At 49.0% G+C, this 24,831-nt stretch overlaps 1 protein-coding gene across 1 annotated transcript in view; it reads right to left on the bottom strand.

Moving 5' to 3' along the window:
- The window catches only part of IQCK (IQ motif containing K), a 157,639-nt gene that overhangs the window by 44,346 nt on the left and 88,462 nt on the right, over positions 1 to 24,831 (bottom strand). The window contains exon 8 of the mRNA XM_075317994.1: positions 1,173 to 1,284. Within this exon, the coding sequence (XP_075174109.1) occupies positions 1,173 to 1,284 (112 nt within the window). The remainder of the gene's footprint in view (positions 1 to 1,172; positions 1,285 to 24,831) is intronic.

The following is a 24,831-nucleotide window of genomic DNA, read 5'->3' on the forward strand; positions in this document are numbered from 1 at the left end:
CTGTCTCTGCCCAAAGTTTGTTCAATCTCATCAAACCTCCATAAGTAATCAGATAACCAATTTGATTGCCATCACAAGCAAAATAATTGATGTTAAAACATGTATTTAATTTAGAAAAATTAAAATAATTCCCTATTATATGATATATGTTATGATTCTCGCATCAACCTCCTCCCTGAGGAAGTCAGTTAAGCAACGAAACACGCATCGGGAAAAAGGCATATGGACCTAAAAGACCCTGCATAAGGTAATTATTATTCTGGTCATATTTGATTCACTGCAAGTTGTTGATTGTAAAACTGATACCGGGGCAACTTAGCTTTGCAACACCAAATAACTACCATGCAGATATTTCATTAAACACTAGCTGTAGTACCCAGCGTTGCCCGGGGTAGTAACTGTCTCTCTGTTTCTCTCAGTCTCTGTCTGTCTCCCTCGCTGTCTGTCTACCTTTCTGTCTGTCTCCCTCGCTGTCTGTCTCCCTCTCTGTCTGTGTCTATCTCTGTCTGTGTCTATCTCTTTCCCTGTGTCTGTCTCTTTCCCTGTGTCTGTCTCTTTTCCTGTGTCTGTCTCTTTTCCTGTGTCTGTCTCTTTTCCTGTGTCTGTCTCTTTCCCTGTGTCTGTCTCTTTCCCTGTCTCTGTCTCTTTCCCTGTCTCTGTCTCTTTCCCTGTGTCTGTCTCTTTCTTTGTGTCTATGTCTATCTGTCTGTCTGTTCTTTTGTCTGTGTCTCTTTGTCTGTCTGTCTATGTCTGTTTTTGTCTGTCTCTTTCCCTGTCTGTCTCTTTCCCGCTGCATTGTGACATTCCATTCAAGGGCATGGCTGCTCATTCTTCTGAAATTATGGCTGCATTGTGACTCCCAGCTCCATTGACTGTAAAGCGCAGGGTTAACATTTCACCTCAAAACATAGTCTATAACGTTCCCAGAGTCAAATGGAGTGTCTGTGCAAAATTATATAATTGTACATGCGACGATGCAAATTCCTTTAGAGGACATACACACATACTGTACATACATACATATATACAATATATACACTCAGCTTTATATATTAAATTGATGACACCTAATTCAGGGATTTTTTGATTGTGAACCAATTTGATTGGTTCCAAGTATCTCTGACTACTGTACATTGGATATATTTTACTTTCGTCTTGTAAACATAACGTACCTTTTGATTCCTGTTTTTCCCAGAATTCTTTAACTTTTTTATTAATATCTTTATTCTCCCTGAGATCTTTTTGCCACTGGCGTAATTCTTGGACTTCCGGATCACGGCGTACCTAGTAAAAAAAAAAAACAAGGAAAAAAAACATAATATAACTCTGGTCTTCTGTCCCCTCTGAAGAGCATCCCACAAGTATTCCAGGAGCTACAATATGGGTTTAAAGAGCCGTAAAATCATTGAAAGAGTTAATTTAATATACAAAAGCTTACTAACAATATTTCCTTCTTCTGTGTTATAAAAAAAAAGGTTGTGTCTGGTACGGTGGTCGTCAGTTAGGATATTTGTTTTTCTCTACAGCGCTTTCGGCCCACGTCATGAAAAAGATAAGCCAACGTGAGGAGAAGCAGAGTAGTCCCCGGGCAATTGCAGGGTTTGTGTAGTTGCGGAACGAGTGAGAAGTTCTAGGACAGTGCAAAGAAAATTAACAGGAAAGAAGATTAATCTTTCACAGTTACTGATCGTACGGAATGAAGTATAAGCCACTAATAAAAATGTGCATATATTGTACAATAAGTAAATAACCTCATATTTTGTGTGTATCCATCCATGAAACTCTTTGGATTCGTTTACTGGCTAATGCGGGCGTCACATGCGACGATAAATCGTGCGATCGCATAAGCGATTACACCCGCCCCCATCGTTTGTGCGTCACGGGCAATTAGTTGCCGTGGCGCACAAAGTCGCTAACCCCCCGTCACACGTACTTACCTCCCGGGCGACGTCACTGTGGGCGGTGAACATCCTCTTCCTGAAAAGGGAGGGACGTTCGGCGTCACAGCGACGTCACACGGCAGCCGGCCAATAGAAGCGGAGGGGCGGAGATGAGCGGGACGTAACATCCCGCCCACCTCCTTCTTCCGCATTGCCGGCGAGACGCAGGTAAGCTGTGTTCGTCGCTCCCAGGGTGTCACACGGAGCGATGTGTGCTGCCGCAGGAACGACGAACTACATCGTACATGCAGCAGCGTTTTTGCGACGATTCAAAATCACTCATAGGTGTCACATGCAACGACATCGCTAAAGCGGACGGATGTGTGTCACAAATTCCGTGACCCCAACGAGATCGCTTGAGCGATGTCGTAGCGTATAAAGCGGCCTTAAGTCACAATCCGTCGCTTTGAGAAAAAACTGAATCCTGCAAAATAATATGCAGGATTCATTTTTTTCCCATATATTTGTATTAATGACAGATTTCGACTGATCGCCAATAGAAGCGGAGGGGCGGAGATGAGCGGGACATAACATCCCGCCCACCTCCTTCTTCCGCATTGCCGGCGAGACGCAGGTAACCTGTGTTCGTCGCTCCCGGGGTGTCACACGCAGCAATGTGTGCTGCCACGGGAGCGACGAACAACCGGAGCACAGAAGGAAAAACGAGATTATGAAAATGAACGACGTGTTAATGATGAACGAGAAAGTGAGTATATCTGCTCGTTCATAGGTGTCACACGGTACGATATCTCTGACGATGCCGGATGTGCATCACTTACGACGTGACCCCGACGACATCTCGCCAGATATATCGTACCGTGTGATGCCCGCATTAGAAAAACTCAAACAGTTAAGAGTAGAGTTGAGCGCGGTTCGCGGTTCGAGGTTCTCCAGTTCGCGGCTCGAGTGATTTTGGGGGCTGTTCTAGATCGAACTAGAACTCAAGCTTTTTGCTAAAGCTCGATAGTTCTAGGTACGTTCGAGAACGGTTCTAGCAGAAAAAAGACAAGCTAATTACTAGCTGGCTTTCCGCTGTAATAGTGTAAGTCACTCTGTGACTCACACTATTATGAAATTTCAGCATATAGTGTGCGGGAACAGCGCATTCAGATCACTGCTGTTTGGATAATGGATATTTTTTTTTTTTCCTTGTCTTCCTTCCCTAAGCGCGCGCGTGTAGTGGGGCAGGCCATCATGTCAGCCAATCCCAGACACACACACAGCTAAGTGGACTTTTAGCCAGAGAAGCAACGGCATGTGTGATAGGATGTCCATGTCACATGACCCTGCATTATAAAAACGGACATTTTCCTGCAGCACGCCATTATCTGCCTTCTGCGTCATGGTGTCAGTCACCGCTGGCGTAGCTCCTGTCTCCGATACTGCTGTGTACGCTCTATACACAGCGCTATACAGAATAGGGATAGAAGTTTCTTTCAGCCCTTGTAAGGGCTAATACCAGCAGGCTCAGAGCCAAAGGTGACAGTCAGGTCCGTGAAAACAGATTTTAACAGCTACACAAGATGACAGCGTCTGTGTAGCTAAGGTCAGGGACTTCCTCGCTGCATTTCCCCATTAGGAGGGATAGAAAGGCAGGCTTCCTTTCCTCTACCCAGACCCACAACCCTGCCACTGTACCCTCCTGCCCTTTGCACACTCAAACTCATTGTTACTAAGCCATTATACTAGCAAACACTGAGGAAACTTAGTGGCATCCTAAAAGTGGCTGTTGGACTTCATTATTGTCCCACTGGTGCAAAGCTATTTCTAGCACCTCTGCATGACACCCTCCTGCTCTGTTTTAAATAAGCTATAATAATAGCAAAAAATGCTGCCATTTAGTGGCATACAAGAAGTGGCTGTTGTACTCCATTAGTGTACCACTGGTGCCAAGCTATTTCTAGCACCTCTGCATGACACCCTCCTGCTCTGTTTTTAATAAGCTATAATAATAGCAAAAAATGCTGCCATTTAGTGGCATACAAAAAGTGGCTGTTGGACTTCCATTATTGTCCCACTATTGCAAATCTATTTCCAGCACCTCTGCTTTGCACACTCAGACTCATTGTTACTAAGCCATTATACTAGCAAACACTGAGTAAACTTAGTGGCATCCTAAAAGTGGCTGTTGGACTTCCATTAGTGTCCCACTGGTGAAAAGCTATTTGCAGCACCTCTGCATTGCACACTCATGCACATTTTGCTACGCTAATTTTATAGCAAACTCAGGGAATTCCTTGCTGCATTTGATCATTCGGAGGGATAGAAAGTGAGGCTTCCTTTACTGTCCTGGTACCCACCGAACACGGCCACTGTACCCACCTGTCCACTTTTGCCATGCTATTTAATTTGCCCAAAGAGCTGACTCTTTTTCTGCCATCCTAAAATTGTCTGGAATACTAAGTTAGTGTTCCTTTGCTGCCAAGCAAGGTACAACACATGTGCATTCTACACTCCTTTCCATTTCTGGAATGCAATTATTAACTGCAGGTAGTCCAGCCAATCTGTGACGAAGGTGCAGGTGTGGATATAATGTAGCCTGCATCCAATGTTGGTTTTCTCGATGTCTGACAGCTCAACAATACCATCTGTTTCCACTTCCAAAACAAGTGATGACCTGCCAATCACACTCCCTGTTGCGTGTAAAGGGGTGGAAGTTCAGTGTGAAAAACCATGTGAGACTGCTGTCCCCACAGTCACAGAGGATGAACAGCATGCAGATGCACGTGATGGGGCAGGCGGTGGTTGCACAGGCACGCTAGGCCGCATTGTAGCACAGTGAAATTCACATTGCGACTTATGCTTCATTTTAAGTCGTGTACAGGGTGGGCTCCCCAGTATGCAGCAAAACCAGGCAACAGGAAAAGGACTCTAGTCAGTTGGGTTGCTAAATGATTGTTTAACTTTACCAAAACAAACAATAAGAACCATGCATACAATTTAAATAATTGAACAATCTATTCTATTGCCTACTACCTGCTAATCCCTCTGTGTAGCAGTAATTGTGTGTTTGTGCGTGTGCGTGTGTGTGTGTGTGTGTGCGAACACGACTTACCAGTGGCGCATCACAAGAGCTTCCCAGTTATCTACCTAAACATAGACAAAACACATTACCCCCCCTGAATACCTTTGTTAGCTGAAGCCTCACAGATAAGGCAGATGATAACAGTGTGAATGCAAACCACACAGCTCTGCAACACAGTCATGGAAATCTTGAAAATCAACAGTCAATGCAAACATGTGTCGCAGTCCCTCTATGATTCAAACTGTACGTGACAATTTGACAGTGCAGAGGCAGCAAGTCTTATTGTCTATAAATAGTCGGCCTACCCAGAACAGATATGTGTTTTGCTAATAAAACAAAGTGTTGCGTGCCCGCATTATTGTCTGGGCACAGCCTACCGTACCCGGGTACTGTGATGTCCAGTTGCCAGAAATACAGACTTTAGGCTCCTCTCACGGTAAGCAGTATAGACAGCACCGTAAGAATGTTGGTCTGTGGCACAGGATGCTGCTCACTGGCGTTACGGTACTCCTCACCAAACTCCAAAATGACTCCCCTCACAATTGAACAAAGTGTTTCCACGGTGGCTCCTTTCTGTAACACACACCTTTATCTTTTCCTTCTGTTCATAGACAGCATCTCCAAGTCCACACCCGAAGAGCAATTTCTCCTCCACGTCTAAGTGTGGAGAGGCAGCTAGTGCGCATGCGTGTGCCGATTTATCCCAGCCGCAGACTAACTACAGTGTTTCGCCTAGTGAGTATGCTCAGCCTGACTGTGCCATTCCTCAGGCTAAGGGCGGCTTTGCACGTTGCGACATCGCATGTGCGATGTCGGTGGGGTCAAATCGAAAGTGACGCACATCCGGCGTCACTTTCGACATCGTACTGTGTAAATGCTAGATGATACGATGAACGAGCGCAAAAACGTCGTTATCGTATCATCGTTGCATTCACCGACATTTCCATAATGCCGCGGTGCCGTGACAGGTACGATGTTGTTCCTCGTTCCTGCGGCAGCACACATCGCTGTGTGTGACACCGCAGGAGCGAGGAACTTCACCTTACCTGCCGCCGGCGGCTATGCAGAAGGACGGAGGTGGGTGGGATGTTTACATCCTGCTCATCTCCGCCGCTATTGGCCGCCTGCCGTATGACGCCGCACGACCCGCCCCCTTAGGAAGGAGGCGGGTCGCCGGCCAGAGCGACGGTCGCAGGGCAGGTGAGTGCATGTGAAGTTGGCGTAGCGATAATTTTCGCTACGCCAGCTATCACACGATATCGTACCTGCGACGGGGGCGTGGACTATCGCGTGCGACATCGCAGCATCGGCTTGCGATGTCGCAACGTGCACAGCCCGCCTAAGTCTTCATTTCGGGATACAGCGCATGCTCCCACACTTAGTGCGAAAAGCCTCTTTGCACAGGTACTTGCACTCCATGCCGGGTCTAAGTCCTGTTTTGTGCCTAGACACCATGCTAAAGCTGATAGTCTTTTTTCAGAGACTGTATTTCATGCTACTGAGCATGCTCAGGCACTTACTGCATCAGAGACTAGGTCCGGTAATGAACTCTTTGGCCCTGCCCCTGATGTGGGGGGCCCATATAGACCACAGGGCATCAGGTGTCCTGACGATGTGGCCATGCCACTCCCAAATGGCTTGCAGAGGCCTCTATGACTTGTCATCTCATTATTGATGGTCAGACGATGACTGGTGAGGTGTTTGTGTCGTGGCAGCCATGAGGTCATTATTGAAGTTGCGGTTCCAAATAGGACGCTAGTTATGCCACTCATGACGTGTCTCTCTGCTTTTGTCTCCAGGAGGTGCATTGTGGTCCACCCTGGTTTTGGGCGGACCCAGGTTACAAAACGGGCTGGAGCCAACAAGGAGGTGCGCAGTCTTCTATTATGCTTCGAAAGAGCACACCTCCATGTGTTGAACCCATTGCGGCTTTAGGCCAGAGGTAGGCAGGGATAGGGCGTCGATGCAGGCCGCCACCACAGTTGGTAACGCAGAACGGTTAAGACCAGCTCCTGTCCTACCAGTCCTGCTTGTGCAGCCCAGTGGCATTAACAGGCCCGCTGCTGCTGATGCGCCTGCTGTCCACAGGTGTGGCCCCAATGCACACGGTCAGCGTACTCAATGGCCCCTGTGATGTTAACAGGGAGTTCCTGGGCTGGGTGGGCGTGTGGACCCTGTGACGCTAACAGGGCTCCCAGTCTCCAGATCCGAGTGGCGTCTAACTCGGTTCAGGCTACTATTAGTTTCATAGCCACACAGCTCTGTATCCTCCACCTAACCTTCCAGTTGCCAACGTCTCCTTTTCCATCTGGGAGCACGGTGGACATTGACTGCTGATGGGGATATATACCTTTCTCTTTCTTTTCTTATTAATTTTCATTATATAGCGGTAACATAGTATATACCACCTTATCCAAATCTGCCAGTCCCACCGTAACAGATGGTGTTTCTTCAGCAAATGTTACTTTTGCTTTACCACCAAACCCACGGACAAAAACTTTTTTCCCCTTTCCAACACACCTGTTCCCCTTTCCACCAGCATCTGTCCTTTTTCAACTCATTTTGTATATGACCAAAAGTGCAACTCTGCAGGGACACCGTACTCAATGCCATCTCAGCACAGCAGCCAGCCCTCGGTCCCTCAGATGTGGACAAGTAAAAGACCATTTCCTCCTATCCATGACAAAGCGTTGAGATTCACTCTGTGCAGCACTGGTGTTTAGTGGAAAAGCAGATCTAAGATTGCGTACCACCTTCTGCAGATACTCCTGTATACATGCGTCCCTTTCTATGGCAGGAATTATTTCGCCAAATTTTGTCTTGTACCAGGGATCTAACAGTGTGGCAACCCAGTAGTTAGCATTACTTCGAATTCGTACAATCCGAGGGTCATGTTGTAGGTAGTGCAGCAAGAAGGCACTCATGTGTCTTGTGCATCCAGGAGGACCAAGTGCTTGGTGTGTTGGTGGCAGAGAGGTGAGAATCGTGCCTCCTTCCTCTGCCCTCTCCCCACAACCTCGCACAACCGAAATGTAAGCAAGCTCTCACTCATCTGCTGAGTCTTCCATGCCCATCGCCAGTTCGTCCTCCATTTCTTCATGGGCTCCTGCACCTTCCTCAACACTTTTTGCTGATACTATGCGCCCTTGTTAATCCCTCTCCCCCACCATGACTGCCTAGGTGCCGCTGACCATCTGGACCTCGTAGATCTTGTTATCCCTTCCGCATATGACTCCTCCTGTACTTCCTCCCCTTCATCTTGTCCCAACACCTGACTCCGAATAATGCTTACAGTGTGCTCCATCATGTAGATGACCAGAATTGTCACGCTGAGAATGGCATTGCCAGTGCTAAACATCTTCGTCGACATTTGTAAACTGTGTAGAAGGGTGCATAGGTCCTTGATCTGACACCACTCCAGCAGCGTGATCTGTACCACCTCTGGATCAAGTTAGGCCAGGCTATATGTCATAACGTATTGCAGCAGGGTTCGGCGGTGCTGCCACAAACGCTGCAACATGTGCAGATTCAAATTCCTGCGTGTCGGCACATCGCATTTCAGGCGTTTAACCACCAGACCTAAAGACTTCTGGAGCGACGAAAGTTGTTGAGCTGCTGTGTGCGAACGATGGAAGTGAGCACATAGCGAGCGTACCCGCTGCACAAGGCCATGTAGGCCTGGATGGTGTTTTAAAAATTGCTGGAGAATCAGATTCAACACGTGAGCCACACAAGGCACGTGTGTCACATTGTCACGGCGAAGGGCCGCACCCATGTTTGCATCATTGTCACACCCGGCCTTCCCTGGCTGCTGGTTGAGTGGAGACAACCATTGATGAAACTTGGTCTCCAGAGCTAACCGTCCACAACTTCTCAGCGGTGTGACTCACATTTCCCATACATTTCAAAGTAAATATTTGACCGCCCGATGGCCTTGAGCTCTGCTGCCAGCATAGTAAGGAGGTGTGTGGTTTTCCTTGTGCGCAGTTACAAGGAAGGGTGCCCTGACCACACACCTCGGTTTGGGCCGAGGTGAAGGACCCACACGAGGTTGAGGAGGCATAAGCAATGTATTAACTTCTACATACAGAGGAAGGATTGATACAACTCGTGGGGACAGCAAGACTTGTACAGCAGATCCTTCTCCATCTCTCCCCATAGTAACCCATTGCCCAGTCAGCGACATGTAACGCCCCTGTCCATGCTTACTGGGCCAAGTATCTGTGGTGAAATGCACCCTGTCACACAGTTTCTCAAAGAAGCGGTGATGTTTGGTGCGACATGCTGGTGTAGCGCGTGCACGCCTTTGTTGGAGAAAAAGTGGCGCCTGGGCATCGGCTCTTGGGGCACTGCGATGGGCATAAGGTCTTGAAAATCCTCGGTTAAAAAGGTTGGAAAGGAAGCATTTTGGTAGCCAACAGTTTCCAGATGCTGAAAGTCAAGCTCTAAGCCATGTCATGCCCTTCTAAAAGCATGTAAAACACAGCAAGGGGACTCCAACCACAGTCTCCCTCATTTCCACTAATTGGGCAACACACACCCCACTTGACTGGCATCAGTTGACCCCCATTTTCAAGATGAAAAAGATGCTTTGCATGAAGCACTCTCAAAAATATGCGTGCCTTTCACCTCCCCTGGCTGAGCCAGGGGAAGAAAAGTCCTCTGAGAGCCATGACTTGTTCATCTTGGTTCTTTTTTCAAAAGCGAGGGGACTCCAACCACAGTCTCCCTCGTTTCCACTAATTGGGCCACACACACCCCACTTGACTGGCATCAGTTGACCCCCATTTTCAAGATGAAAAAGATGCTTTGCATGAAGCACTCTCAAAAATACGCGTGCCTTTCACCTCCCCTGGATGACCCAGGGGAAGAAAAGTCCTCTGAGAGCCATGACTTGTTCATCTTGGTTCTTTTTTCAAAAGCGAGGGGACTCCAACCACAGTCTCCCTAGTTTCCACTAATTGGGCCACACACACCCCACTTGACTGGCATCAGTTAACCCCCATTTTCAAGATGAAAAAGATGCTTTGCATGAAGCACTCTCAAAAATACACGTGCCTTTCACCTCCCCTGGCTGAGCCAGGGGAAGAAAAGTCCTCTGAGAGCCATGACTTGTTCATCTTGGTGAACGTTAGTCTGTCCACATTGTCAGTGGACAGATGCGTGTGCTTATCTGCCAGCAGACCCCCAGCAGCACTGAGGACACGTTCCGAGAAAACGCTGGCTGCAGGACACAACAAGATCCCCAAGGCGTACGTGGTGAGCTCAGGCAATTTATCCAAATTGGAAGCCTAAAATGAGCAGGGCTCAAGTTGCACAGTAATGGCATCGACGTTCCCTTGCATATACTCATATCTGTGTCTCCTCCTCTTTTTCCTTGTCCTGCTCTTTTGTTTTCGCATGAGTATATGTCCTTGTCACTTTCCCATGTGTTTGTGTTGTGAGTTGTTTGTCACCTTTTGGACACCTTTGAGGGTGTTTTCTAGGTGTTTTTATGTGTTTGTGATTGCCTGCCATTGTTTCCTATGCGGTTCGAGTTCGGTTCGTCGAACGTTCGCCGAACTGAACTCGAACGAGACCTCCGTTCGGCGAACCGAACTCGAGCCGAACCGCGACCAGTTCGCTCATCTCTAGTTAAGAGAGATTTCACACGGGTCTGTGAATGCAGCCTTAAAAGGGTTGTTCATGATTGGAGTGCCCTCTATGTGACTGCAGACTTGTGAATCCTTAGAGAGTGCAGTGTGTGTACTGTCAGGATTCTCCAAAGAGATTTGTATACATGCGGTCACATGCCGAGTAGATGTGCACAAGTAAACTCAGCGAAGCCGGACACATCTAGTTGGAATGTGTCCGGAAGTATGCGAAATCCATGCTTGGGGTTACACGCCTGCCTGCTTCTGGCACCGATACTGGAGTGTGTGTGAGGATTTACAAGTGTACAGTCACATAGCTTGGATAACCTCTTTAATATGTGGAATCAGAAGTTCACATATGCCTAAAATATATTACTATTACGCTAACACAAAAAAAGTGAATAATTCCACCAATAATTTTATATCTGTGAACTGACTGCTACTTAGTCCTCATGTGTACACTATGTCCACTCCAATCGCTTGCACAATACATACTTCACCCTAAGAGCATTGATCCATAATAGTACAAAATGGAACACAGCATGATTTTTACCTAGGTATACTAAAGGCCCAGTCACACACAATGACTTACCAGCGATCCCAAAAACGATGCGACCTGATAAGGATTGCTCGTAAGTCGCTGGGAGGTCGCTGGTGAGATGTCACACAGTCAGATCTTACCAACAATGCAGGAATGATCAGCGACCTGTATAACGATCTCAGCAGTCACTGGGACCCTGTCACACAGTGTCAAACACAGCGATGTGTCCTGCCCAGCAGGACATCGTCTTTGAAGAAAATGGCCTGGACCATTCTGCAACGACTAGCGATCTCACAGCAGGGGCCTGATCGCTGGTAGGTGTCACACATAACAAGATCGCTAACGGGATCGCTACTGTAGAAACCGTGACTCAGCCACGATCTCGCTAGTGATCTCGTTATGTCTGACAGTACCTTAAGGCTCCCTTCTTCACCCTGGGTGCCACATTATGTCTCTGTTTAAGGTTGATCTATAATATTGCTGTGTGCATGATGCCTTAAAGGGTAAGTCCTTCTCAGATTCAGTTTGATAATGGGTATCATTACTGCACTCTGCTCTTCCTTACTCCTCCTCATCTCCTCTCCATGAACTTCCATAAGCAGCTGTAATCTGATCCCTCAGTCATCTGACACTCCATCTTATTTTGAGTATGACAGGTTTCTATTAGAGCCAATAATGATCTCAGGGGTCCAGGGGAGGAAAAGAATAAAAAAGGATGCATAGTTCTCTGCTAAGATGTTTTTCAGTTTCTTATATTCACTCATACTATTGATTCTATGCAAAGTTGATTGAAACAACAGTAACTATTTAAAGGGAACCTGTGACCAGATTTGGGGCCTATAAGCTGCAGCCACCACCAGTGAGCTCATATATACAGCATTCTAGAATACAGTATATAAGATCCCCAGCCGCTCTGTAAAAAAGGGAATTTTGTTTACTTACCGTAAATTCCTTTTCTTCTAGCTCCTATTGGGAGACCCAGACAATTGGGTGTATAGCTTCTGCCTCCGGAGGCCACACAAAGTATTACACTTTAAAAAGTGTAACCCCTCCCCTCTGCCTATACACCCTCCCGTGGACAACGGGCTCCTCAGTTTTGGTGCAAAAGCAGGAAGGAGAAAACTTATAAATTGGTCTAGGGTAAATTCAATCCGAAGGATGTTCGGAGAACTGAAGACCATGAACCAAAAGAACAATTCAACATGAGCAACATGTGTACACAAAAGAACAACCAGCCCGAAGGGCACAGGGGCGGGTGCTGGGTCTCCCAATAGGAGCTAGAAGAAAAGGAATTTACGGTAAGTAAACAAAATTCCCTTTTTCTTTGTCACTCCATTGGGAGACCCAGACAATTGGGACGTCCAAGAGCAGTCCCTGGGAGGGTAAAAGAATACCTCGATAAAAAGAGCCGAAAAACGGCCCCCTCTTACAGGTGGGCAACCGCCGCCTGAAGGACTCGCCTACCTAGACTGGCGTCTGCCGAAGCATAGGTATGCACTTGATAGTGTTTCGTGAAAGTGTGCAGACTAGACCACGTAGCTGCCTGACACACCTGCTGAGCCGTCGCCCGGTGCCGCAATGCCCAGGACGCACCCACGGCTCTGGTAGAATGGGCTTTCAGCCCTGAAGGGAGCGGAAGCCCGGAAGAACGGTAGGCCTCGAGAATCGGTTCCTTGATCCACCGAGCCAAGGTTCACTTGGAGGCCTGAGAGCCCTTACGCTGGCCAGCGACAAGGACAAAGAGCGCATCTGAACGGCGCAGGGGCGCCGTGCGAGACACGTAGAGCCGGAGTGCTCTCACTAGATCCAAAGAGTGCAAATCCTTTTCACACTGGTGAATTGGATTAGGGCAAAAGGAAGGCAAGGAGATATCCTGATTGAGATGAAAAGGGGATACCACCTTAGGGAGAAATTCCGGGACAGGACGCAGAACCACCTTATCCTGGTGAAAAACCAGGAAGGGGGCTTTGCATGACAGTGCTGCAAGCTCAGACACTCTCCGAAGTGATGTGACTGCCACTAGGAAGGCCACCTTCTGCGAAAGACGGGAGAGAGAGACATCCCGCAGCGGCTCAAAAGGTGGTTTTTGAAGAGCCGACAGAACCCTGTTAAGATCCCAGGGTTCCAGCGGACGTTTGTAAGGTGGCAAACCCCCTGCAGGAACGTGCGGACCTGCGGAAGCCTGGCTAGACGTTTTTGAAAAAACACGGAGAGCGCCGATACTTGGCCCTTGAGAGAGCCGAGGGACAAACCCTTGTCCATTCCAGATTGAAGAAATGAAAGAAAAGTGGGTAAGGCAAACGGCCATGGAGGAAAACCGTTAACAGCGCACCATGATAGGAAGATTTGCCAAGACCTGTAATAGATCTTGGCGGACGTTGGCTTCCTGGCTTGTCTCATGGTGGCAATGACATCCTGAAATAACCCTGAAGACGCTAGGAGCCAGGACTCAATGGCCACACAGTCAAGTTGAGGGCCACAGAATTCAGATGGAAAAACGGGCCTTGTGACAGCAAGTCTGGGCGGTCTGGAAGTGCCCACGGTTGACCCACCGTGAGATGCCACAGATCCGGATACCACGACCGCCTCGGCCAGTCTGGAGCGACGAGAATGGCGCGACGGCAGTCGGACCTGATCTTGCGTAGTACTCTGGGCAGCATCGCCAGAGGGGGAAACACATAAGGCAGTCAAAACTGCGACCAATCCTGGACTAACGCGTCCGCCGCCAGAGCTCTGTGATCCTGAGACCGTGCCATGAAGGCCGGGACCTTGTTGTTGTGCCGTGACGCCATGAGATCCACGTCCGGCATTCCCCAGCGGCGACAGATCTCTCGAAACACGTCTGGGTGCAGAGACCATTCCCCCGCGTCCATGCCCTGACGACTGAGAAAATCTGCTTCCCAGTTTTCTACGCCCGGGATGTGAACTGCGGAGATGGTGGAGCCTGTGGCTTCCACTCACTGCAGAATCCGTCGGACTTCCTGGAAGGCTTGACGACTGCGAGTGCCGCCTTGGTGGTTGATGTAGGCGACGGCAGTGGCGTTGTCCGACTGGATACGGATCTGCCTGCCCTTCAGCCACCGATGGAAAGCCAATAGGGCTAGATATACTGCCCTTATCTCCAGGATATTGATCTGAAGGGACGATTCTATCGGAGTCCAGGTTCCTTGAGCCCTGTGGTGGAGAAAAACCGCTCCCCAACCTGACAGGCTCGCGTCCGTGGTGACCACAGCCCAGGTTGGGGGTAGGAAGGATTTTCCCCGCGACAGAGATGTGGGTAGGAGCCACCACTGAAGTGATGTTTTGGTTGCAAGGGAAAGAGAGACGTTCTTGTCGAGGGAAGCCGCACTCTTGTCCCATTTGCGGAGAATGTCCCATTGGAGTGGCCGTAGATGGAATTGCGCGAACGGCACTGCCTCTATAGCTGCCACCATCTTCCCCAGGAAGTGCATGAGGCGCCTTAAGGGGTGTGACTGACTCCGAAGAAGTGATTGCACCCCTGCCTGCAGAGAAAGCTGTTTGTCGCTCGGTAGCTTGACTAACGCTGGCTGGGTATGAAACTCCATCCTGAGGTAAGTCAGTGATTGGGTCGGTGTCAATTTGGATTTCGGGAAGTTGATGATCCACCCGAACTGCTGGAGAGTCGCCAGAGCGACGGTAAGGCTTTGTTGACACGCCACCCGAGAAGGGGCCCTGACTAGGAGATCGTCCAAGTAGGGGATCACCGAGTGGCCCTGAGAGTGCAGGACCGCCACGACGGAAGCCATGACTTTGGTGAAAACCCATGGGGCTGTCGCCAGGCCGAAAGGCAATGCCACGAACTGAAGGTGTTCATCCCCGATGGCGAAACGCAGGAAACGTTGATGTTCGGGTGCGATCGGTACATGGAGATAAGCATCCTTGATATCGATCGATGCTAGGAAGTCTCCTTGTGACATCGAGGCGATGACCGAGAGGAGAGATTCCATCCGAAACCGTCTGGTTCTCACATGTCTGTTGAGTAGCTTGAGGTCCAGAACGGGACGGAATGACCCGTCCTTTTTTGGCACCACGAACAAGTTGGAGTAAAATCCGCGACCACGTTCCTGAAGGGGAACGGGGATCACAACTCCTTCTATCTTTAGAGTGTCCACTGCCTGAAAAAGTGCGTCGGCCTGAGCGGGGGGCGGAGAGGTTCTGAAGAAACGAACCGCAGGACGAGAGCTGAACTCTATCCTGTAACCATGAGACAGAATGTCTCTCACCCATCGGTCTTGAACATGTGGCCACCAGGCGTCGCCAAAGCGGGAGAGCCTGCCACCGACCGAGGATGCGGCTAGGGGAGGCCGAGAGTCATGAGGAGGCCGTCTTGGAGGCAGTGCCTCCTGCGGCATTTTGGGGGCGTGACTTGGACCGCCACGCATAGGAGTTCCTCTGGCCTTTCTCTGGCCTGTTGGACGAAGAGGATTGGGGCTTGGCGGAGGGACGAAAAGACCGAAACCTCGATTGGATTTTTCTCTGCTGAGGTCTCTTAGGTTTGGACTGGGGTAAGGAGGAGTCCTTTCCCTTGGATTCCTTAATAATCTCATCCAATCGTTCGCCAAACAAACGGTCGCCACAAAAAGGCAAACCAGTTAAGAACCTCTTGGAAGCCGAGTCTGCTTTCCATTCGCGCAGCCACATGGCCCTGCGGACTGCCACGGAGTTAGCAGATGCTACAGCCGTACGGCTAGTGGAGTCCAGGACGGCGTTCATGGCGTAGGACGAAAAGGCTGATGCCTGAGAGGTCAAAGACGAAACATGCGGAGCAGAATTCCGTGTGACAGCATTAATCTCAGTCAGACAAGCCGAGATTGCTTGGAGAGCCCACACGGCTGCAAAGGCTGGGGCGAAAGACGCGCCCGTGGCCTCATAAATAGACTTCACCAAGAGCTCTATCTGTCTGTCAGTGGCATCCTTCAGGGATGAGCCATCTGCAACAGACACAACGGACCTAGCAGCCAATCTGGAGACTGGAGGATCCACCTTGGGAGAGTGAGCCCAGCCCTTAACGACTTCAGATGGAAAGGGGTAACACGTGTCAGTGTGACGTTTAGCAAAGCGCTTGTCCGGGACCGCTCTGGGCTTCTGGACAGCGTCCCTGAAGTTAGAGTGATCAAAAAACGTATTGCGCGTACGTTTGGGGAACCGATACTGGTGTTTCTCCTGCTGAGACGCCGACTCCTCTACAGGAGGAGGCGGAGGTGAGAGATCCAACACCTGGTTGATGGACGAGATAAGATCATTTACTAAGGCGTCCCCCTCAGGTGTATCAAGGTTAAGGGCGAAGTCAGGGTCAGAGCCCTGAGCTCCCACATCCGCCTCGTCTTCCTGAGAGTCCTCAAGCTGAGATCCAGAGCAGCGTGAGGAAGTCGGGGAAGAGTCCCAGCGAGACCGCTTAGCCGGTCTGGGACTGTGGTCCGGGCAGGAGTCCTCCGCCTGAGACCTAGGGTCTAACCTGGGAGCGCGCTGCGGCGCGGACCGAGAGGGGCCTGGAGGAGACAAGCTAACAGGGGCCGGGGCCTGTGAAGGGCCCGGTCTGGACTGCAATGCCTCAAGGAGCTTAGAAGACCATTTGTCCATAGACTGTGCAATGGATTGAGAAAGTGACTGAGAGAGTTTCTCAGCAAAAGAGGCCAACACCGGTGACTCTGTCCCTGCAGCCTGCTCAGGGGGAGCAGGGGGGGTCTAGATTAGCCGAGGGGCCCACCAGTGCCCGAGGCTCCGGCTGAGCAAGCGAGGCAGGAGTCGAGCATTGCTCACAGTGAGGGTAGGTGGAACCCGCAGGTAACATAGCCCCACAAGAGGTACAGGCCGCGAAAAAAACCTGTGCCTTAGTAGCTTTGCTCCTTGTGGACGACATGCTGTTGTCTCCTAGGAGAGTGACCACTGAGGGTATATGGGAAAAGGGTATACAGCCTGACCGAACAGATATATATATCTATTATATATATAAAAAACCAGAAAAGAGAGTCACTGACACTACCTTAATGCAGAAAAGTACAAATTTATTGGACAATAAAAAACACATAGATTAAATATATGGCAATCTTTTGCAGGTTCTGAGCTGATTTCTGAATTATTACCTGGCGACACAGGTCCCCCAGCCACTATTTGATGCACTTTTTGTACATTTTCAGCAGTGGTATGCAGCTCCCCGTTTTTTGTATCCCCTCCAGCACTCCATCTTTGAACCTCTTTTAATCTATGTGTTTTTTATTGTCCAATAAATTTGTACTTTTCTGCATTAAGGTAGTGTCAGTGACTCTCTTTTCTGGTTTTTGATACTTATGGAGTCTCTACCAGGGATTTATCATTATTTTTGTTAGCCTATATAGGGGTTATGGTGATCGGAGGTGATCACCAAAAATCTCCCCCGTTTGTTCAGATGTTGTTTCTATTATATATATATATGTATCTATTCCGGCACCCTAGGGGGACCAGCACCGGGTGACCGGTGTGGCTTACCGACCGCTAACGAGCGGAGTGTGTCCTCCAGATTCCCTGTCGTAGATCCCCCGGAGCTGCAGAGCTGCTTCACTGAGAAGCATCCACCGGCAGAATGCCAGAAAATGGCCACCGGAGCTCTCAGGGGAGGAGTGGGGCCGAGGGCGGCGCCAGCAAAGAGCGGGAATCTGGGGTCCCCACAGTGGTCAGTGAGGGGGGAGGAAGACATGCAGGATGCTCCAGCCCTCACATCCGACGTCATGTCGGTAATCCCGCCCTTACCCCTGACAGGCAGGCCCGGGTGCGGGATTTTCGCGACTAGGCCGCGGTGAAGCCGGGGACTAAATTTGAGGCCGCGCCCGACAAGCAGGCACGGTCGGCGCGGAAGTCCACCGGCCTCCTCAATTTCACAACTACCGCGGCTTCCGGGAAGAAGGTGCACTCCCTGCACAGTCCCCTATGGGGACACAGAGTACCTTTAAGTTGCAGGGCCCGGTCCCTGAGGTTGAAGAGGCTCCGATCCGGCAGGTTCCACCAGGGGCTGCGGATGGAGCACGGTCCCAGCAAATGGATGACCGCTCAGGATCCCACTTCTCCCAGAGCCGCATAAGGGATGGTGAAGGAGACGGCATGTGGCTCCAGCCTCCGTACCCGCAATGGGTACCTCAACCTTAACAACACCGCCGACATAGTGGGGTGAGAAGGGAACATGCCAGGAACCCCATCGGCGTCCTCTTTTCTTCCAACCGACATAACTAAGTATGAGAATGCATGAGTGGATGTGTGCCTCCTTCCACACAAAGCATAAAACTGAGGAGCCCGTGGTCCACGGGAGGGTGTATAGGCAGAGGGGAGGGGTTACACTTTTTAAAGTGTAATACTTTGTGTGGCCTCCGGAGGCAGAAGCTATACACCCAATTGTCTGGGTCTCCCAATGGAGCGACAAAGAAAAAACGTTTATAATACTCACCTAGGGGGTGGTCCAGTCCGATAGGTGTCGCTGCTCTCCGGTCCGGCACCTCCTCTCTGCAGTCGTTGCCGTCCTTCTTCTATCCCATCCAGTGTGGATAACGCCATCTACGTGATTCACACAGGCGAGCATCGCGGCTTTGCGTGAGCGCACTTTGATCTTCCCTCCTTGCGGGTGCAAGTAAAGGTTAAAGACCGTCCGTACACGCGCACTACAATACGTTGATCTGCCCTCAGCAGGGCAGATCACAGTGCACCTGCAGAGGATCACAATGCTGGTCAGGTGGGATAGAAGGAGGACGGAGATCGCACAAGATGGAGGAAGTGCTGGACCAGAGAGCAACAACACCCATCCGACCCAACTGCCCCCTAGCTGAGTATTATAAAGGTGTTTTTTATATTCTACATAGCAGCCTGGGCTCTTATATACAGCATATTAGAATGCTTAAAATAAAAACCCACTGGTGGTAGCCGCAGCTCATAGTCACCAAATCTGGTGACAGGTTCACATTAAAGTGACCACTAAGCCTCCGATTCATCGAGATGAGCAATGTTCACGCCATTCTTGATGAGGGGGCATGTTGGAGTCCGAAACTCCTGATTCATTAAGAGGTATGTGTTAATGAAAGAGAGGCACCTGAAATGTAGCAGGTGCATCTCCACAAATATCACTCCAGTGAGAGACTGGAGTAAGCTTTCTTACATAATCTTGTGTAGGGGAGTTAAGCGTTAGGCACACCCCTGCATCTGTACCCGGCACACTAGTGTCCTGTGTGATAGCTGTACAATGTCATTGTAACTGTAAATATTTCTGTGATTTCGCCAGCAGTTGGCAGTGTTGCAGCACAGGTGTCCTGGCACCTGGTCCGGCAGGGGGAGAGAAATGGGAGGAGAGTAGGTTATGTAAAAGGAAGTGATAGAGGGAAGAAAATAGGAGAGTCCCTGGTAAGATGGAGCTGTGAGAACTCCCCTATTTTGATGGCTTGATCCCTAAGGGTCACCCCCACGGCTGCGGCATGCGGGATCCGGTCCTGATGGATGATCCGCGTCCCCCACAGAGAGGGGTGTAGTCTGCCGGCGTCAGTATCTGCTGGCAGGAGCGTAAAGAAGCCCCACTCACAGAAAGTTCAGTGCGCCCCCTGGTGGTGGGGTATGTCTGGATGGCCTGGCATGGAGGGGAGACCCCTGGAATCCCCCCGTGCGGATATGAAGTGTAGTGAGGGAAAGAGAGGCACATAGAACACTGAAGGTGCCCAGGTGCCTGAGATACTGATTGCTGTAAAAATTATGTCAAGTGTGGAGAATAGAAGAAACCCCCATGAGACGGTTACCGGTGCCGAAGATACGGACTGAGGTGTTGTGAAGATCCCAGAAATAAAGTTAATGTGTTTAAGAAACAACTAAGACTGGACTTTATTTTCTGAAGAAGTGAGAGAATGTGATGTCACCTGAGACTGTTACGGAGTCCTCTTGTGTGTGGTGCGGCGACGGTGAGGTGAGGGGTTAATGACAGGTTGTGCTGTGACCTGTTGTTCCCTTGCTGTAACGACTACTACACATGCCTGTCCCGTGCCCTCCACCACACATGAATTAGATTAGATGTGGCGTAATGCCCTCCTCCCACCTTAGCTCAACGCATTTCGTCTGAGCTAAGCAAAAATGTTGCAAAAGTAGCAACATTTTTGCTTTAAGGCTGCTTTACACGCAACGACATCGCTAACGAGATATCGTTGGGGTCACGGATTTCGTGATGCACATCCGGCCTCGTTAGCGACGTCGTTGCGTGTGACACAAGCGACCGCTAACGATCCAAAATACTCACCAAATCGTTGATTGTTGACACGTCGTTCATTTCCCAAATATCGTTGCTCATTTTGGACGCAGGTTGTTCGTCGTTCCTGAGGTAGCACACATCGCTACGTGTGACACCCCGGGAACAACGAACAACAGCGTACCTGCGTCCTCCAGCAACGAGGTGGGCATGTTGCTAATGCGGCTGCTCTCCGCCCCTCCGCTTCTATTGGTGGCCCGCTGATTGACGTCGCTGTGACGCCGCATGAACCGCCCCCTTAAAAAAGAGGTTGTTTGCCGCCCACAGCAACGTCGCTAGGAAGGTAAGTCCGTTTCACGCCTACTAGCGATATTGTTCGCCGGGGGGCGTGTGCGATCGCTAGCGATGTTGCAGCGTGTAAAGTGCCCTTTACTCCAAGGTGTTCCAAAATTTGCAAACTTTTACATCAGAAGTCTGGCGTAATTACTTTGATAAATGGGGTCAAAGTGTTGTTTTTGTTTTAACTTTTGGACATCTACACTGATAACAAGGACCTCCCCCCCCCCCGTACATGATCCTTACACCTTGTGTGAACATGACCATGTAATGTTGTATTTAACAAGGACAATATTCACGGTAACAAGCAGCAGAATGTTTCCTGGATAATTCATAGGGTTTGAGCAGTGTTGGTGTATTTCAATGACAGACTGGAGCTACATCAGACATTCAGGGCTGTTATATAATGCTGGCTGTCATGAATTACTCAGTGACCTGACAATATTTCATTATCAATGCTCTGCTAGACAATCTACGCAATGAGCGCAGCACAATCTCATGTAATCTCCCTGAGAGGAAATACATTTGCATCTTCCAGTTTGCTAATTATACATTTTTCTCCGCTCTGCCCTGATTTGGATGTACTCGGGAGCCCTTTTTTAAATTATTTACAAGTAATTAATGATGAAAAGTGATGATATGTCTGCAATTCAGCAGACGGAGAAAGAGAAGGAAATATTGGCTGAATAAGAAATGTTTAAATTCCGATTAGATTTAAATCCATTCTTTGCAGATCTATGACCCCCCCCCCCACCCCCCAGCCAAGTATATACTGGAAAACAATCCCAAATAATACATTTGGAATGCCATTAAAAGGTGAATTCCAGTGTTAATAAGCTTATAAAATGCAAGATCCTGTCCCCAAAAATTTTATAAATCAGCTTTAGGCCCCCTTCACCTTTGAAAAACGTGTCAAAGGTGCGTTTTCCCCTCCGTGTGCCGTGTTTATGGCATTACGTGTGTTCTCCGTGTGTTATCTGTGATAACACACGGAGAACGAGAACTTTCAACTCACCTGTCCCTGGCGTTGCTGTCCGTGGTGCTGATCTTCGGTCTCCAGCCCTGCCGACTCCTCGCTGCTGCCGCTTCCGCCGCAGTGAAGTGAATATTAAATGAGCATAATGAGTGGCGGTCGGCAGCAAGTGACAGCAGCGGCAGAGACAGGAGGGCAGGAGAAGGTGAGTAAAGTTTTGGGGTTTTTTTCTCTGACACATGAGTTTTCTCTGGCGCGTGTCACACGGGACCGCATCCACACTACATCCGTGTGGTACGTGTGCGGGCCGTGTGACACCCGTGCTGCCGGAGGAACACGGACATGCATCCGTGTGGAGAACACGGGCTCACGTATGCTCCATACGGAGGCACGGGCCAATGGCTGCACACGTGCGTGCACATAAACCCATTGATTTTAATGTGCGTACTTGTGCGTGTGACGGGGGCCTTAAACATAGTATCCAACCCTTTAAAGGGAACCTGTCAGGTGCAATATGCACCCAGAACCATGAGCACTTCTGGGTGCATATTGCTAATCCCTGCCTAAATGTCCCTATATACACTAGTATAGATAAAGAGATCTTAAGAAAAAGTATTTCTAAAGATCCCATATAATATGCTAATGAGGCCAGCGACTAGTCGCAAGGGCGTTAGTTTCCTTGGCTAGTTGGCCCCCTTAGCATGTAAGCCTGCCCCTGTGGGCGTTCTAGAATGCTAATGAATGCACAACATCAGAGGTATGGTCGCACTCACCTCTCAGCTGCCATTGCATCCAATTCCTGGATTTCGGCTCAGTGCGCATGATCCCGGATCCCGGACTTGTACTACACAAGTTTGAAGCCAGGACACGTACACTCAGCTTCATATTGCTCATGACTGAAAGCCCGGGACCATGCGCACTGAGCCGAAATCCAGGAGTTGGAGATGTTAGCGCGAATCAGCAGAGATGTTAGCGCGAATATCCTCTGACGCTGCGCATTCATTAGCATGTCAGCACGCCCACAGGGGCAGGCTTATATTCTAATTGGGCCAACTAGCTAAGGGAACTAATGCCCCTGTGACTAGTCCCTGGCCTTATTAGCATATCATAAAGGATCTTTAGAAATACTTTTTCTAAAGATCTCTTTATCTATGCTACTAGATACAGGGGCAGCTAGGCAGGAATTAGCAATATACACCCACAACTGTACCTGACAGGTTCCCTTTAATATCCATACTTGTCCTCGCAGCTTCACGTCCGTTTTTTGTGCCCGGTATAGGATGTTTTGGGTGTCAGTACATGAGCAATGGTTAGAGGGGGCTGGTTGGCATCACTATTGGAAGAAGTAGGTCAGCTGAGGCAGCGCCATGCTTTGCTGGGAACTCTTAAGACCTGGCATTTACTTGGACAAGAACCACCTGCCTAAATCTTCTACAAACCAAGTACACCCCTTCATGGCAGCGGTATTCACTAATGACTGCGGCTTCTTTCAGCAGGATAATGCCCCTGCCTCAGAACTTGCAGGACATGAAGGGGTCATTTTGGCTCCTGAAATGGGTAAAATGGTAACGTGATTGTAAAAAAAAAAAAAAAAGACAAGCAACTTTCCATAGACAGAGGCTGTTAATCACAGAGGGGGCGGAGTCAAACTACAACTTATGTGTTTGAAAAATATTTTGAGAACATAGATAAAGATAAAGGGATCATGATCCCAAATATTGGGCACAATCAAGCAATTGAGCAATTAATTGAGCCATTGTGCCAAATTATTTAACATCTCTCTTGTAGCAGAATTACCATATTATTTATACCCTTGGAACTGGTCAGAAAACCTCCCCCAATTTTTTGTCCTCACCATAAGGTCCTCTTAACTGATCTAATAAATTTTGTACTACTTTATTATTCTTGATGTATGACTGTCTTTCATAAAATTATGTGATCAATAAAGAATTTCTACTTTTATTACAAACTTTGGCAAAGATTGCCTTCTTGTTCTAGACAACGTAAGTGCTGCTGAGACCCACTAATAAGATAAGAGGCATAAACTAACATTGCAGGTAAACAAAAGCAGACTATGAAATAAGACATGCAGGGTTGAATTTTTTGTTTTAACGTTTACAGAATGCTTTCTGATTACTTTGCAGAAACCTGCTAAGGCGAAGCCCACACGGCATGAAAATCAGACCGAGTGGAATGTGATACAACATCGCATTCCACTTGGACCAATATTAGCCTATGTATCAGCACACATTAGCGATTATTTTCTCGCCCCCAGTCGGACCGAGAAAACAATCACAGCACACTGCGATTGTAATGTGACACTCTTTCTCTCGCACCCATTCAAGTCTATGGGTCGAGAGAAAGACCGCACTGCACTCGCGCTACAACGGTGTACAGCGAGTGCAGTGCGAGAATGACAATAGCTGGCAACGGAAGAGAGGGAGATAAATCCCTCCCTCCTCTCTGCAGCGCCAGCCCGCGCCTCCCTAGTGCCGGCCCACCCCCCGCAGCTGTGGTTCGATCACATGATTGATCCTCAGTCGCAGTGACACTTGCATGACACTTGGCTCCTGCTGTGCTGCCAGCGCGAGTCGAGTGTCATGCGAGGATCGCATGAGTCCCCGTGTGGCCCCAGCCTAACAGAGTCCCTTTAAGCCGGCCAGGTCAGAGACCCTATTCTTCAAAGGCGAAGCTACCTTTACTAGAGGCATCTGATAGTTCCAGGTTTGGACCAGCTATGTCGCTAATCTGGACTGTCTATCCTGTAGAGTGCACCAGTTCCAGCAAGTAGGAAGGCGGGAGGCTGGGGAGCGGTGCGCTCCTGAAGATAGAAGCAGGCACATAGGATCTGCTTGCACCTTGATGGTAGAAACCAAAAAACATCTTCAGAGTTCTTACAGAGTCCTTGGCTTGAAGTCAGAGCTGTTTTGGAAGGTGTAGCTGACCTACAAAACATTCACCAGGAGGCCTAAATGGATGATCTGTATAACGTACTAATAATATACACTCACCACCTGTTTAGGGCTCAGTTGTTTGTGTATTGACAATAGTAATTTGTTTATTTTGGGCACCAAAAAAATCCTCAAATCTCCTGACAATGGAAACTACCAAGGACTGCTCACATCTGCACAGTTTATACACAGACCGTTTCTTCCACATGTTATGAAATGCTTTTCCT

This window comes from Anomaloglossus baeobatrachus, chromosome 7 (assembly GCF_048569485.1).
Source record: "Anomaloglossus baeobatrachus isolate aAnoBae1 chromosome 7, aAnoBae1.hap1, whole genome shotgun sequence".
Lineage (NCBI taxonomy): Eukaryota > Metazoa > Chordata > Amphibia > Anura > Aromobatidae > Anomaloglossus > Anomaloglossus baeobatrachus.